The sequence below is a fragment of the Cotesia glomerata genome, linkage group LG4 (genome assembly GCF_020080835.1).
Source record: "Cotesia glomerata isolate CgM1 linkage group LG4, MPM_Cglom_v2.3, whole genome shotgun sequence".
In the NCBI taxonomy this organism is placed as follows: domain Eukaryota; kingdom Metazoa; phylum Arthropoda; class Insecta; order Hymenoptera; family Braconidae; genus Cotesia; species Cotesia glomerata.
In genome coordinates, this window is record NC_058161.1 from 14,754,362 (window position 1) to 14,771,739 (window position 17,378).

At 27.6% G+C, this 17,378-nt stretch overlaps 1 protein-coding gene across 3 annotated transcripts; it reads right to left on the reverse strand.

The window, feature by feature from the left end:
* Nucleotides 1-486: 486 nt before the first annotated feature.
* Nucleotides 487-15,272, reverse strand: LOC123262783 (nuclear pore complex protein DDB_G0274915). Of its 3 annotated transcripts, none has more exons than XM_044725199.1 (8): nucleotides 15,162-15,272; nucleotides 14,909-14,961; nucleotides 5,059-5,275; nucleotides 4,889-4,992; nucleotides 4,622-4,813; nucleotides 3,904-4,161; nucleotides 3,358-3,813; nucleotides 487-3,263 (listed from the first exon to the last, which is right to left on the reverse strand). In XM_044725199.1, the coding sequence occupies exons 3-8, from the start codon at nucleotides 5,225-5,227 to the stop codon at nucleotides 711-713; spliced, it is 3,732 nt and encodes a 1,243-aa protein (XP_044581134.1). In that variant the 5' UTR covers nucleotides 5,228-5,275; nucleotides 14,909-14,961; nucleotides 15,162-15,272; the 3' UTR covers nucleotides 487-710. The 3 variants fall into 3 exon arrangements, with proteins under 3 accessions (XP_044581134.1, XP_044581133.1, XP_044581135.1); XM_044725198.1 differs by having other exon boundaries at nucleotides 14,909-15,019; nucleotides 15,162-15,266; XM_044725200.1 differs by lacking the exons at nucleotides 14,909-14,961; nucleotides 15,162-15,272 and adding an exon at nucleotides 14,727-14,810.
* Nucleotides 15,273-17,378: the final 2,106 nt, after the last annotated feature.

Below are 17,378 nucleotides of genomic sequence, written 5' to 3' on the forward strand. Positions count from 1 at the left end.
TAAACATTTGTTAGGATGTGAGTTATGCTACGAAGATATCCATCCGAGTAAAGCCAAGGTTAAAAATAAGTGAAAAGCCGCATATCTACAAATTTATTGAGTTTTCCTAAAAAATTTTTCTCATACATAATTAATAGCTTATCTATTAATAAAAATAAAAAATTAAACAACTTTTCAAATAAAAATTCTTTATTTTACAACAATGAATTCTGTAAAAAAAAAATTTATTTTTAATTGCCGTACAGCTGAAAAGCTACTTTAAACAATAAAATTGTCAATTCTAAAAACTACTCATTAAAACTGCTGATGTTGTTATTTGAGATTAATTTCACAATTAAAGATTCTATTATTCTACTTGGTATTGAAAACTACTTTTGCATATCCGGTAGAACCGAACGGTCCTCAGTTTTATTTTTAAATTCTGAGTTTGTTTATATAAATACTTATGAAAAGAATAGAATTTAATGATAATTTATTTTTTTTAACACACAAATATTGTAAGATTATGAATTACAATTAAGTTTTATTTAAGCTATACAATAATTATTTTTACAAAAGAAAACAAAATCGATTTAGTTAATCCCAGGATGCACTTATACGGCTTCATTAGTTTCTTTAACATTATAATCGATGTCTTCGAGATGGTAAATAAGTAAGCAACGTATAATTCATAGCATATAAAATATCTAATTTTTACAAGATATAAAATTTTATATAGTCCAAACTTGAACTTTTTCAGCAACAATACACCAGTTGGCATGATCATAATACGAAGAAATAATATGTAAATTTTCAACGTATTTATTGATCAACTGATCAAGTTCGCCTTCTCTAAATACATGATAATATTGATGATAAGTAATAGCGCCACCTTCTCGTTCTGACGGAAGAGATTCTTGCGATGATGATTCACTGTAATTATTCCTATTTGACGTATTAGTTTTTTTATCTCTGAACTTATCTCCCGATTCAGATTTTTTGTTGTACGGACATATTGTCTTATTTTCTATAAATTTATACTCAACGTCGTTAGAGTCTTGAAATACCACAGGAGAACTATAAGATGTTGATGAATCACTTAAATCAGCAGAATCATGATTTTTATTAGACCTTAAAGTTTGAGAAAGTTTTTGGTTCTTCTTCTCATCAGTAATTATTTTTGACTCAACTAAATATTGTTTATTTTCTTCAACTTCCCCGGTTTTTGATACCATAACAAAACCCATTGTATCTTCAGAATCGATTCCATAAAAATGATCATCTTCTTTAAATTTATTGGTGGATTTTGAAAAATGATCGCCAATTTGATTTTTTAACCACATCATAGAATTAGATTTTGGTGTTTCTTCTAATGTATTAAGACTAGAAATATGTTGTGCTAAAGAACTATTAGAGTTAGGTTCCGTTGTATTATCAATTGTTACATCATTATAAATTTCAATAGTTCGTTCTTTACAATAATGATCAATATCATTGATTAAATTTTCGGTTATTTTTTCAGTAAAATCAATAAGATTATCATTACATTTTTTGTTCCAAATATCATCATAAATAGAAGTTTCATTGTTGTTAATTGATGAATTGGATATGTCGGTATGACTTGGTACTTTTGAAAATACTTTTGATTCGGATCGTAATTCAATTAATTTATCAGCAGAACTTTCATGATAACTACCTAAACTAGCAGATCTTTCAAGTATTCTAAGCGACTGTGATGATGATGCAGAAATGGATAAAATTGTTGATTCATTCAATTGTTCCCTATCATTATTTACAGCAGATTCATCAGAACTGTTAGTTGATTTTTTATTAATTTCAGATACTTCTGATGTTTCTAATTGTTTAGTCTGTAGGACTTTTATTTCTTTAGTAAAACGTTCATCAGAAATAACACTCACAACAGAATCTACAGAATCTGGTGAAGAAACACCACTAGAATCACTGTCCAAGTCATCTGTTTCTGGATTAAACAATTCTAACGACAAAAGTCTTGGTAATGTTTTTGCAACAGCTTCTAGTCTTCCCACAGTAGCTGTAGACGCTCTTCGAACCAAAGGAAACGCTGGTTTTGAGCATCTAGTTGCAAATCCTGGCTTTTGTTGTAATAATTCCTTTATTTGATTCAACCTACATTTTCTGCTATCTTCATCATTAAAAGATTCTTTATTAGACTTGTCGAGTGATTCATTTGGTGATTTGTTAAACTCTATGCTGCATTTAGATTGCATTAATATCGAATTATCACTATCATCTGAATTCGGCGATGGCTTATGATCCTTTAAACTTAATTCATTTTGATTTATTTCTTCTTTATTGTTATTTTCTTTGGTAGTATGTGAATTATCTTCATCTGTACTTATTATTAAGCTGTTTGTTATTGGATCTTCAGTGTGAGAATTAAGTTCAGAATTAATTGGTACTAGCTCATTTAATTGTTTGCTTGCAGGCTTATCAAAATTGTAGGCAGCAGTTCGATTATTAAAAAACGATTGTGTATTGGAATTAAAAGTTTTTGGTGAGAGTCCAGGCGGGCTAGGAGGTGGCAATGATTTACTAGTAGCAGGAAATTGTTTTAATAACGGTAAAATTGTCATCATTTTTATTTTTGGTTTATGAAAATCAGGCGGATGTTTAATTCTCGGAGACGGTGGCGCTGATGTTGCTCGTAATTGAGAGGAGGGTGTTGCAGTGACATCGATAGGCAAAATTTGTTTTTTTGGCACATAAATAACTGATGCAAAACTATCTTCAGAATCAACACTTGTGTCACTTTGTAGGCTACTGTCTTTAGATGAATCTGAACCATCTTCTTTTGATGAAAATCGCTCAATTTCAGCTTCTTTTTTTAAAGTTGTCAACGAAGCATTTTCTTCTGGTTGAGTTGTAGGTTCTTCAAGATTTTTATTGTCTGTCTGATCATCAGAATTACCATCTAATGATTTCCAATTTTGAAAAATTTTAACTAATCCATTTTTTATAGCTATTGAAGATACTTTTTCCACATTTGTTGTCGATTGCTTGATTCGGTTAGTAAGGCCACTTTTCAATAATTGAAATCGTCGTGATGCTCCACTAGATATATCATCGTCTAATTTGTTCATTGTTTTATTTTTATAAATAAATTCTTCATTTAATGATATTTGTTTTATAATTTTGTGACGTACATGATTTCTTTCTGCTAAACGTTCGATCGACATAAGTTCCTCGTTCATCGAAGATTGTTTTATGATACTTGGATGCTTTCCGGATCTACTTTTCGTGGTCTGTAAGCAAAGAAAATATTTATTCAAGTATTGTCAAAAATTTAGAAAAACCAATAGAACTTTATTTTAATTATGTAAAAATGAAAATACTTACGTTTGCCTGTAATTCTGGAAGATTTTTAATAAATTCTCGAATGGAAGTAATTTGTAAAGCTTCTCCAGAATATGTATCTTCTATGCAACAACTTTTTTGTTTAGTTAATCGGGATTTATATTTTTCTAATGAAGTTTGTTGCGAAAGTCGATCATTATTTTTTTCTTCTAAAGTAACTGTTGACCATAGATCCGGGTTACTCGATCGTGTTCGTACTAAGTCAAGGTGTTGAATTTCCAAAATATCACCAAGACTTTTAGACTTAATACTGAAAGTATCATTCTGTTTATTTAACCTTACATTATCATTTTCTAGTCGCCTTAATTCAATAGGAATATCATCGATATCAGAATTGTCATCAGAATCGATTTCATGGTCGTGATTTTTACAGCTAATATTGTGAAAAGAGTCAAAAAACCAAGGACGATGACTAAAACTTTTCTTCCCTGCTAATTTCTGGGGGAAAAAAAAAAGAAAAATCTTTTTTTCTTCAAATATTTCAGAAAAGTTAATGTAACATAAGATAAAAAAAAAAAAAAACAATACCTGTAAAGCACGACGAAAAAAACTATAACAAGTTTCATTAGGGCTCGATAAACTACTAGTAGATGGCGATGAATTAACAAAAGGATCATTTTTGTATTGTCGACATTTATACTTCTGTTCGCGTTTTGATGCCAAAACAGATTTTGGTGTTAGATGGTAACATTGCTCATCATCACATGGAATTTTAGTCCCACAGTTGCACGTGGAATTTAAGCAGTATGCTTTGGGCCAAGGAATCAAGACATCTTGAGATTCAAACTGAAAAAAAGTAAAGATAAAAAAATGCCTTTCAGTGTTTCAGAATTGATTGAATATTTTAAATTGTCTTGAAATTTCCCAGATTATTACAAAGCAAAGTTTTTTGCAAATGGAAAAAGTTTCAGAAGATCATACAAAAATATAAAGCTTTCCAAAACGTTTCAGTGTCGCATAAAAATTCATGTAATATGTTTCAATTTTAGAAAGATTTGAAAAATAACTTAAATAGATTAATTTTATATCAAAATAAAATTTTCCGTTTAATACATAAAATTTTATGCAAATATATGAAATAAAAAAAAAATTTAGTCTTCCCTAATTAAAAGATCTAATTTAAAATGATTCAAACAATGCATGTAAAGTTTATTTCTATATAATATTAAACTCAAATCATTTCGAATTGTTTCAAATTGTTTTTAATTATTTCAAATTAGATTTCTTCATCAGAATTTTAAAATACCTTTTTATGTCTTTGTTCCATAGCCCAAACTGATATCACCAGTTTTCCACCAATTCTCAAAACACGTGCAAGTTCTCTTAATGCATTTACTCTTCTTTCGGTTGTTGCGAAGTGATGAACTACAGCGATTGATAAAACTGCATCGAAACTTTCGTCTCGAAAGGGTAATACTAAATTGTCGCATACTAATACCTGTGAATTTTATAAAATAATAATTTATCTTCATTTTAATCGAGTTTTGTAATTTATAAAAATATTGATTCTTACTTCGTTATTTTTTTGTCGAGCGATTTCCGTAAATTTTTTACACTTATCTGCGCCAACTTGAAAGATATTGTTATTGATAGTTAAATATTTACCATTTCCGCAACCTAAACAAGAAAAAGACCATTAGTGAAAATTATGCTGAGTTAATAAAAATGAATTTGTTTCATTACCTATATCACAAACAAGAGCTCCGGGTTCAAGTTCTTCGAGAAATTTATAAACTTTCGGCCAATGACGACTTTGGGCGGTTTTTTCAGCACACTGCTCATAAACTTCATGAACATAAACTTGTTCTAATGCTATTGATCTAGCCGTTTGTTCTCCTTCGCTTTCAGACATTACTGTCAACTAAGAAGTTTTGTATCTTCCACCGATGTGGCAAAAGTACTGAAATTATTTTCAAATATCAAGATAAGTGTAAAACAAAATTATTTTAAAAACTACTAAAAAAAATATATTTTTCTATCTGTTAAAACACTGATTTGATTAAAAACGGCTTAGAATTTAATTGTTCGGAAGACATCCGCAATAAAATAGTTCTTGCAAAACTCGTAAAATTCGTTTCTCTAAACAAATTTTTTCAGTTCTCGAAAGTTTTTTTTTCTGTTTAATTTTTTCATCCCGGCATTCTCTCAAATGTTTCACATTATATGCTTGACACCACCGCAAAAATTCAGCCGAGTCCTCATCACGAACAAAAGTTATTATTGCCCAAAGCGTATATATGTCTCTCAAATTTTTTTTCCGTGTTTGAAAATACACTTGACACACGTCTAAGAAGAAAATAAGATCTAAAACTTTTTTACTATCCATTATATTTATTGTAACTGAATGTATCCACTTTAAATTTCAATTTCAATGCATTTTTTATTTACAAAAATTATTTATCAACTTCGTGCAGCATTTGTCTTCAAATTAATTAAAATAAATTCACAAAAATGTGAAGAAAACGATAAATGTATTTATAGTAAAAAAAGGTCGCTATCAACTCTCCTGTAAATATAAGAACGTTCAATTGAGTTTTCTTCTTTTCATAATGAAAAGCTACCCATCAAAGATCCCTACGTACTTGTGCATCTCATTTGTAGCGTGAAGACTACCCTCGCCTGTAGTGACATTAGCGGTACATTTAATTGTTCATTTCATTGTCAGCAAATCCACGACTGCGCGATGAATTTATTCAATATATTTCTTCACATGCATAACTAGGTTGATATTTATGTTATACGATCAGCTAATATATTTTCTATAAAAAAAGGTTTACTTGTTTTTTTCATTAAATAAGCTTATAGGTTGATATGAAGAGTAGTCAAATTGTAGTAAGCAAATAAAAGATGAAGCTGATGTTTGTATCAACGATGACAACCATATTATTTGAATCAGACCGGAAAAAGAATTTTTCCATGAAATTTTAGTGTTGAAAGTTGATAAAATTTATCGTGACTTAATTAAATTTTATATACCTATTTTTATAAAATTCTATGAAATTTTTATGAAATTTCAAGAAAGTTTGCGCCTGCTTACGAAAATTTTTCGAAAATATCTCTCAAACGAATTAAGTAGCTAATTTGATTAAAGCTTGCAGCATTTGGTAAATTTTTATTGAGAATATAGATCTGAGTAGTTTTCAAAATTAATTAGTAGAATATTTTAAAGATTATTTGAGCGATAAGAAGTAATATAAAAAATATGTTTCTATAGAAAAAACATTGCAAAATTAGTTCTATACCAACTAATTAAATGGAACTTTGTCATCACGATACGTTAAAGCTACTGATTATAATCATTAATTGAATTTGATTAAAAGCTATTGTTAGTTGAAGGACTCAAAAATTAAAAATTTCTTTGTTTTTCTCCAATAATCATAGTGTACTTGTTCTTTTGTTCTAGAAAGCATGTCAGATCACTGTTCGTGAGGATATACGCGGTAAATGAAAGCATTAGTAACGTGATATTTCCCAATACATAAATACATTTAGTATTGACTGATGACTGCATTTATTTTTTATATCATATATACATATAACACTTTTGTTTATTATTTATGATGACGGGTGTGTATACCTCTTATAAATTTTGAACAAAGAAATCAACTGAGATGTGATTTATTTTATAGAAATCTGAACTAAAAGGTCAAATTGATTTTGTAAATCTCACAAAAAATTATTAAGAAAATGACCTTTCGAAATGATTTTTTTTTCATATGTTGATTTATTTCAGGATTAATTAGCTCTATACTTCACAATCGTTGATGAAAAATTTTCAAAAATGTGTTTTGTCAACATAAGTTTCGAATTGCTGTCTCAAAAATTCCATAAAGTGTTTTGTCGACACTATTTCTAGATTTTTAATCAACTATGAACAGTTTTAATCATCATTTGACCAGTCTGCACCACTATACACGTTAACTTCGGTGTATAATCACCCTAGTAGCAATATAATTAGGCAAGATTCTTTGGCAAGATACTTGGAGAAGCACTTTGTAAAGAATTGGACAATTTTCGACCAAGACACTTGATCAAGATTCTTTATCCAGACTGGCGACAGACTTGGGACAGTCTGTGCCCAGAATTTGACCAGATTCTTGGCCCAGAGTCTTGACATAGACTTGTGCGAGAAACGCAAAAAACGACGAGCGCGCACCGATTTTCCTCCTTTCCACTTGAATGTGAAAAGTATAGTATTGCAGTGGTTTTCACTTATAGTCTAGTTAACAAGTTTAAAAAATTAATTTAGCTTTCTACGATATGTAAAAAGTTGAATTATCGCAAGAAATAGTAAAATATTTTTTAACAGAATGAGAACTTCTACTCTATAGTATAGTCCCAAACTTTAGCAATAGATGGTCCCAGATTTCTGGTCAAATTCTTGACAAATTCTGACTCAAGTCTTGACCAATCTTGGTCAAGAATCTGAACCAATTCTTGATCTAAAATCTTTCTAAAATATCTTGATCCATGCTGGCACAAGGCTTTTACCAAATTGCTACAAGGGCACTTGGTTATCAGCAGTGAAAAAGCCCTAAACTTATTCGGATTTAATCAACTCCTATCGACCAATGCTTTAGCCTCTTAGATCTTTTACACTGAGAAAAAATTTCTCTTGAAAAAATTAGCACTGTTGTGACAAGAAATTAATTTGTTGAAAATTTCGAATAATTTTATTTCTTAGCTGAAGAAATCAAAATTTTTTTAACCGCAACTTTTTTGTTAAAAACTCCAAAATTGTTCTTTCCCAAATCTAGAAAACTTTTTTTTAACAAGAAATTTACTGTGAGAAAATTTTTTATTTCTTTAGCTAAAAAATAAAATTTTTAACAAATTAATTTCTCATTACAACATTGCTCATTTTTAACTTCCCGCTAAGAAAATTGAAAATTTTCCAATAAAGGGAAGTTATTGATTTTGGGTCCGATTTTCGAAAGTCGAGTTTTCATTGGATCTTCATGTTTTGAGGCCCCAGAAAGCCATTCTGACTATTCCTGCCAAGATTCCCGGCCGCGTGTGTGTAAATAAATTTTCGTCGTACCGTTTCTCAAAAATGAATCAACCGATTGAATTCTATGATACGTGATTCGAAAGAGTTTATCAAAATTTAGATCTGATTAGATTTGAGAGTTAATCTGTCGAGCCATTCCGAAGAAATTAAAAAAAAAAAATAAAAAAAAAAATTTTGAATTTTTCTGTTTTTTAAAAATAACTTTAAAGCGTGCGAAAAAATCATAATAAAACCATGTATATATTTTAGTGCTTTAAAAACTGCGTCGAATGCTTTTTTAAAAAAGAAAATCGAACGACGCATTCAAAAGTTATAGATGCTTAAGAAATACATTTTGTGCTCGAAGAGCTCAAAATATGAAAAACGGTGCTTTGAGCTTGAAAAGCTCAAATATTAACCAAAAAAAAATTTTAAGGCGCTTCAAATTCGAACTTAGCGGGAAGTTCTAAGGTTGACCTGCGCGGTCAATCGATTTCCAGATTTTTTTTCAAAAGAAGGACTTGAATATCAGATTATAAATGCACTAATCACTGAAACCTTATAGCTTTTAATTTCATTTTTAAATTTTGAAATAGAAGACAAACAGTGAGTGTGAAAAATATTTATTATCCTGAATATAAATCCATTTAATCTATCAAATTTTATTTAGACATCAAAATGTTATAATTTATCATGTGCAATGTATAAATTGTTAATTCTAAATTCTTATTTAAAAGAAAAAAATACCCGAACTTACTTTACTTTATAAAATATGTACTTTTGCCTTTCGGCCTTCGCCTTGATGGCATTGAAATTAAATAAATAAATAAAAAATAAACAAAGTACTGTAGAAAACTAAGGCTTTGATAGTATTAGTGAGTTAATGTAATGTACTGTGGTAAATTTAAATTTTAAACCTAAACGTAAGCTTAAAGTCTAAACATAATACATTATAAGTCTACTGTTATATTGCTATTTAATATCAGATTTAAATTAACACACTTGTACATAGTTATCACTCTATAATATTAAGTGATCCTATTATTTGTGCAAGCTGTTGGATCTTTGCATGAAAAATTAAAAATAAAAAAAACTATGTAAATCTTAACGTTAATATAAAATTAAAGATTTTTATTTATAACTATTCATGAAGAATAACTGGTCAAGAGTATTGTCTATTTGAAGATGGTTGAAAAAAATTATAACTATATTATCCAGGGTGCTAATTATTTTATTTCTGTACTATATAATTTGTATTTTTACAAATATAAATAATGCTGTGAAGCGGGAAAGAATAGGAGTTACGGTAATTATTACGTGAAGCGTTCCACATTCACGTAACAGGATATTGGTAGGAAAGGATTGAGAAAGGAATGTGGAGAGGATCATCTTAATGTGAGTTTATAGAATATGCGAGAAAAAATTATTAGATAGCTCGGACTGGGATTCGAACCCAGAACCTTCCGAAGACATGTCGGCTACTCTACCATTTGAGCTATCCGGTCTATACTAAATTTCCTTTCGCTTATTCTATATACATTAAGCCACACCGTCCACCTTACGGTAAGCATTTTTACAAATATATCTCACAAACTCTTAGTTATAATATATTATTTCGACAACATTTGCATAGAAACTTTCAGTTACTAACTAGTTGAAACAAGACAGTTGCATCATCTGCGGGAAAAAACTATAATAGCAGTCTTTTTTCTGTCTATTAAATGAAGTTAGAATAATTGTAACTGTGGTAAAATTGTTTTGGTTTACTGTAAGCCTCAAAATAATTCATTAAGTTGATAGTTAAAGAATGCGCCATCGGTTTTAAAAATTATTCGCGTCATGCAACAGAGTTTTTTTTTTTAAACCAAGAAAAAATAAAGTTTAACATCAAGAAAAATAATTCTTGAAACAAAAAAAAAATTTTCTTCGTGCAAGTGATATTAATCTCGGTTGATATACAAAACAGAGTTTGATTTTCGCCCTTGACCAAAATTATTTTGATACTTAGTCATCTAACATTCTATCAATTGCAAATTAGATAAATAAAATTTAGTTAATTTACAATTTTAAATAATATTCATGCATTTCTGAAACCATCTTTTAATTGTTTTATTTTCTACTTTTCCGTATCTGTATCATACTGTTCAGACCTGATTGCATTTATGAAAAGAATAAAAATCTTTTAGTTAGCGTACAGCATGGCCTTGTGATAATTGTATATTTGCATAAAAATAACTTCTCTTTGTATAATATACAATATTAATATTGTATTTTCATTTAAAGCGCAAAGAATACGTCAGAATTAATTTATTTAAAAATTAAAAAAATTTTTAACTTCCCACTACGAAAATCTAAGGTTTTTAAAAGTTGGTTAGTTATTGGTTTAGAGTTCTATTGCCGTTAGATTTCATGTGTAAGTATTTGAATTAGTTCGATGCGGTACACTTTAAAATATATTAAAAATAAAATTTTCATAAAACTATTTTTCCGGGATATCTTTAAAACTAGAGTGTTATTTAAAAACGTGTTTTTTCGCTTGAAATTTCTTGTCAAATTATAATGCAGATATTAAATAATTTTTTATGCTAAAAAAAACTCCGTTGAATGCCGCAAATCGGATCCAAATTGGTGAATTTGCTCAAGATATATCGCTGTTGAAAAAATTCAAAAAAAGTGTTTTTGTTATATAACCCTGAAGCATCAGACCATTTTTAAACTAAATTTTTACATTTTAGTGCTCAATAAAATGCATTGCATGCCGCAAACTACAACAACATCGGTTAATTCGTTCGAGAGATATATTGCAATTCAAAATTTACAAAAAGGTGTTTTTCGATTATAGCTTTTAAATTTTCGAGCTCGAAATGTACAAAAGTTGAATGTATTATTGAGCTTGAAGAGCTCAAAAATTTGTGATACAAAATGCTTCAAGCATTTTGAACTTGAATAGAGAGGGAAGTTTCAGGGATGGCCTGCACAGTAAACCGTTTTTCAAATGATCTTGAAATGTCGTCAGAGAATGCCAAAATAAAGACTCTGTTAAAATTCGAACCCTCAGTATTGATATTTAATGGTCAGAAAATGAAATTTTTCATTTTTTATTAAAACTACAATTCGAAATACACTTAGCTACATTCTTTTTTATGCGTTGGAATTCATCATTAATTCTCGGTTTTACTACACTCAGAATTAGGGATTATTCACAATAAATGAAAATTTTTTATCTAAATCATAATAATTTCGTTGAAAATATAAAATATATCTGAAAATTTTTAAAATGTCCAACTTTAACCCTAAATATAATATAATAATTTTTGAAAGAGTGAATTTATAAAAAAGTCCATAAGTCACATTTTTTTTTCGTTTGTTCAATTTCCTACAAAAATTACTATTACGAAATTTGATAGTTAAAAAAAATTTTTCACAGGTTATTTGAATGGAAATTTTCAATTTGGACTTCTAAATATCAATGTTAAAGGCTCAAAATTTAATTTTGGTATTTTCTAACAAAATTTGAAGTTCATATAAGAAAACAAAATTTTTTTCCAATTTTGTGATACTTTTAATTTAGATCATAGCAAAAACTTTTTATTCTGCATAGTTGAACCATATATGATAAGATCTGATTTCGTATTAAATATTGGGGATATTTTTCAAAACGTCAATAAAGTGAAAAAGTCCAAAAATGGAAAGCTTAATCTACACAGAAAAAATGATTTTTTGACTGGAGAATAAAATGCCAACAAAATTCTTGGCTCAAGTAAATTTTCGGGTGCCCGAAGGAAGACCGAATTTTCTTGATTTAAATAAATTGTCTTGGATCAAGATACTTATTTCTTGAAGCAAGAGAATTAATTTTGTTGGGATAAGTGAAATTTCTTGTCAAAAAAAAATTTTTTTTTCGCCCAAGAAAATAATTAGCAAGAAAAATATTTTCTTGGTCCAAGTGAATCATTCTTTCTGTGTAAAAATCGTCAAATATCAAAGCAATATAGTATACTAAACATATGTAATTATTTTATCCAAACGAAAAAAAAAAAGGCCATTCGGCAGCCGAAATGGAAGTAGATTTCATAACTTCTCTCTCGCAACTTATAAGAAGTAATCAAACCGACATCAAATGGACAAAAAAATATAATATTTTCAATTTTAGAAAATATTTAGAATCGAAATGATAAAAACTACATAAAATAAAATTCAATATGAACTAATGTTATAAAATAATACTGATAAAATATATATGATAATAAAAAATTTTACCGAATTTCGATATCTTGTCTAGTTCAGTAATTATATCAAGTTAAAGCAGTGTAAACATCAATTTTTACGATTTTAAAAATTTCAAAATCCTGTCATTTCTAAACTACTCGACCGATTAAGCTCATCTTCGAACTTAACTTTGGTATTTATCGATAGATAAAGCATGTTGAGTTTGAGAACAATCGGATATAAATTGAGAACGCTACACTGATAGAAGGATTTGTTTATAGTTAAAAAGATTAGCTAATATTTAACAAATCATTTATTAGAAGCCATTTGTTAGTCCTTAACAAATATTTCTTAGTATTTAAAAAGATTTATTAATATTTAATAAATGAATATCAGATTTATTAAATACAAACAAATCATTTTAAATACTAAGAAATATTTATTTAATACTAAAAAGTGGTCTCTAATAAATGATTTGTTAACTATTAACAAATATTATTTAATACAAATAAATCCTTCTATCAGTGTATCTTGCTGACAAGCTGCGTTATATCGTATAAATATATATATATATATATATTAGGGTGGCCCAAAAAAACCGACTATTTTTTTTTTCTTAGTCTCGAGTGAAAAAATGTTAGTTTTTGATGTTTTAAGAGCCCTCACCAAAAGACAGCTCAAAAAAAAATTTTTTAAGAGGTCACTCCAAATTTTTTAAAATTTCAAAAATCGTCAAAAATCGAATTTTTTTTTTTTAATTTTTTTTTTATTGTTACGGTATAATTTTATAGACCAAAATAAAATAAGTTTCTGAAAATTTCAGTTCAAAATTTAAATTTTGAAAGGTCGCTCATAGTTTTTTTTTTTTTTCTTTAATTAGTCATATCGCTGACTTTAAATGTTGGGAGTGGTACGTTGGGGTCTTTTTGGTTTGTAAAAATCTTAACCTACGCGGCAAGGTCAAATCTCAAACAAGCTGGTTTCTAAGACCAGCTTGGGATTCGAACCCACGCCTGGCAGTTGATTAAATAAAATTATTAAATTAAAAAAAAATTATATTTTCTATGTTGTGCTTGATTTTTAGTTCATCTCGTGATGTATTTTTATCAATTATGGTACTAAATAAAAAAAAAAAAATGCATGGAATTTTAATTTGAATAGTAAAAGGTCGCTCGGAAAAATCTAAACTAATGCACTAATAAATTGAAAAAAATTATGAGCAACCTTTTAAAATTTTAATTTTGAACTGAAATTTTAAGAAAATTATTTTTTTTTAGTTTATAAAATTATACCGTAACGAGAAAAAAAATTTAAAAAAAAAAAAAGTTCGATTTTTGACGATTTTTGAAATTTTAAAAAATTTGGAGTGGCCTCTTGAAAATTTTTTTTTGAACTGTCTTTTGGAGAGGGCTCTTAAAACATCAAAAACTAACATTTTTTCACTCGAGACTCAAAAAAAAAAAATAGTTGGTTTTTTTGGGCCACCCTAATATATATATATATATATATATATATATATAAATACATACATATATAAACTTTTGAACTATATATATTTTCTGACTCAGCTCGACAAACAGAGTCAGAAAATGACTAAATTTTTTAAAAGTTGCGCCATGAGGACGGCTGTAATAGTTAGATTTTTATGAAATCTACTAAAAATTGATAAAAATCTGTACGAGATCAACGCTTAAATTAAAATAATTCTGTCAACAATGGTTGAAAAAAAAAAATAGATACATTCAGCTAAATACTAGTATTTATAAGTTATTAAAGAAATCCATATTGTTTCAAAAACTAGCAATATGTCCGTGTGAGGGAGTTAACCATGAATGAAAACCTTATATCGATTTACCCCATTGTCCTACTTATACTTCTCCCAAAAAGTAAATTTACGCTAGAGTTTGAGATTAATATCGTGATTAAATATAATTACGAATCCCGTCAAAATTAGTTGCGAAAAATCTAAAATTTGTCGCACTAATAATTATTATTTATGAGAACAAAAATTTATAACGCAATCAAAAGTAAATATACGTAAATCAAGAAATTGAGCAGAGCTTGAAGCGTTTCAAATTGATGTAAAGTGTAAATTTCCGAAATTTCAAATTGTATTAAAATGTAATTTAAAATAAAAAATTTTAATTTTTACTTTAGACATTATACTAAAGCATATATGAGTTTACAATAAAAATATCCTTGAATTGTTGAAAACTATGTCGATTGGTCAAGTCATTGATTTACGGTATTGCGGCTTAACGTAATTTTCTTCTTGACTGCACTTACTATAAAAAAAATTAAGTGTGATAATTTGTAATTAGTATTTAAACTCACCGTGGTCATAAATGTATGTTTAATCTCATTTTTTGAATTCTCTATTATTGAAACTGAGAAATAAAATCACTTGAGTGAGAGTTCAACATTAGGATTGTTAAATAACTACAACTAAAGTTAGAGATTATTGTTGAAGATAAATTGATGTATATATTACAACACACTAAATTATAATCATAGTATTATGTTATTAGTTAAACTACGGAATATTATTGAAAAAATAAATATTTCCGTATTATAAAAAATCTTTTACCACAAAGAAACAGCCATGTTACTACTGCTTGTAAAGCTTTCCTCACACATTCCAGGTTTGGGGGTTGGAGGGGCTTGATAAGGGGTTGATGGGCTAAGCTTTAACCGTACTGAAACGTAAGAGGAAATGATGACGAAACAACCACCCTAGTGACATCTGTGTGCAGTATAATTTTATCCCTATTTGTTTATATAATTGTTAAAGCATTAATTAACTTATTCACCGTTCAATATCAACTTGTATCTCCATTAAATTTCTTACATTTAATATTTAGTTTATCAATAATAAATAATAGTTTAAAAAAACTAAAAACACGCTTTTTATAGAAAACCAAACTAAAAAGTAGAAAATAAATTTAAATTAAGAATAGTGTTAAAAATTTCAATAAATATAAATTAATAATAGTGTAAATAAAAAAAATGTATTTTATTTTAAAAAAAGCGTGAGGTGCATGGTGTCAATAGTTATAAATATTTTATTGACAAATATGAGTAGACGGATCATCATTTCTATAATATCTTAAAAAGCACCCCACGCTTTTTAAAATAAAATACATTTTTATTTACACTATTATTAATTTATATTTATTGAAATTTTTAACACTATTCTTAATTTAAATTTATTTTCTATTTTTAGTTTGGTTTTCTATAAAAAGCGTGTTTTAGTTTTTAAACTATTATTTATTTTACTTTTAGTTTGGTTTATTTATAAAAGCGTGATTTTAGTTTTTTAAACTATTATTTGTTGATTATCAAAAATATTCAGGCGCGCAAATTACCCACGGAGAGTTACATACTGACATACAAGTGAAGCTAATAAAAAATAATTATTTATAAATATTATAAATACGGGGAATCAGAGTTCGATTTCGGAGAGCGAGCCTGAGAAACGGCTACCAGAACCAAGGAAGGCCGCAGGCGCGCAGATTACCCACGGAGAGTTACATACTGACATACTGACAAACTGACATACAAGTGAAGCTAATATAAAGCGTGTAAAAAAAAGAGAGGTATTTAAGATAAATTTACTCAATTTCTGTTTCTATGTCTACAAATACTGAAACATTAATAAAATATATAAAATAAAAATAAAACTTTTTATTAAATATTAATAAAAAATTTTTTATTGCTCATAAGTTTTTTTCGATTATTGTTAAAATGGTAAACTCACAATTTCTTTATTTTTGTAAAATCAAATCAGGATTTCTTCTTGATAAATTCTGGATTTTTTATTATGTTTAAAAGAAAAAAAAATTTTTGAATTGAAATTGGTTGGAAGTTCGAATCGTTTTGCAGATTTTTTCCTTCAAATTATTAATTTTTACGGAACTTTCGAGATAAAAATTGTGAAAACAGTAAAAAATTAATTTTTTTATGTAAAAAGAAGAAATGCTTAGCGAAAATCATTAATAAATTTTATCCAATTAAGTGTAGTGATTTTTAATATTTCTTTTGTAGTTTATGTCTACAGATAAATAATTGGAAAAAAAAAATCTGTTTTAAATTATATTTCGAGTTTTCAGGATTTGTACAATATTTTTTTTTCAGCTGAAAATTGATATTAAAAAAAAAATATTTTGTTCTATTTATAATGAACTTTTGAAAAATAAGTGAATATTAAAAAAAATTTTACCATGTATATTTCATGGCCAGAAATGGCCAGAAATGGCCATGGTCATAGATATATTCTTCAGAAGCTTCTGTTCAAATAAATTCGTTTTTTACAGAATAACTTCATCCGAATCTCTTTGAGATTTGAGAAGAAACAATTATTTTAATGTGCTCAAAAATGAATTTCTATTCAAAATAGTTTGTGTAAAAAATTGGACACTGTTATGCATTAATATGTTAAGTGCTATGGAAATCTTATGTACTCAACACACTATTGCATAACAGAGTCCAATTAATGGTTAAATTACAAAATTTTTGAATATGGTTTTTGAACCAGCAAAAAAAGGTCGATGATTTTTGGCACATAAATTTGATTATGAAGAGTTGTAATCTTCCAAGAAATATTTATTAAATAGTTTCATAACACTTAGCGTTGTTTTTGATACCCAAAAAGTAAATAGATTCTAAACTTAATTAGCTCCAAAATTTAAAAAATTTTGAAAATTATTAAACGCTATCTTCCCAACAAATTTTTTGATTTTGTTGCATTTGACAAGGTTTTGTAAAATCACAAAAGTGATAAAATTCTTCAGATCAATCTATTTAG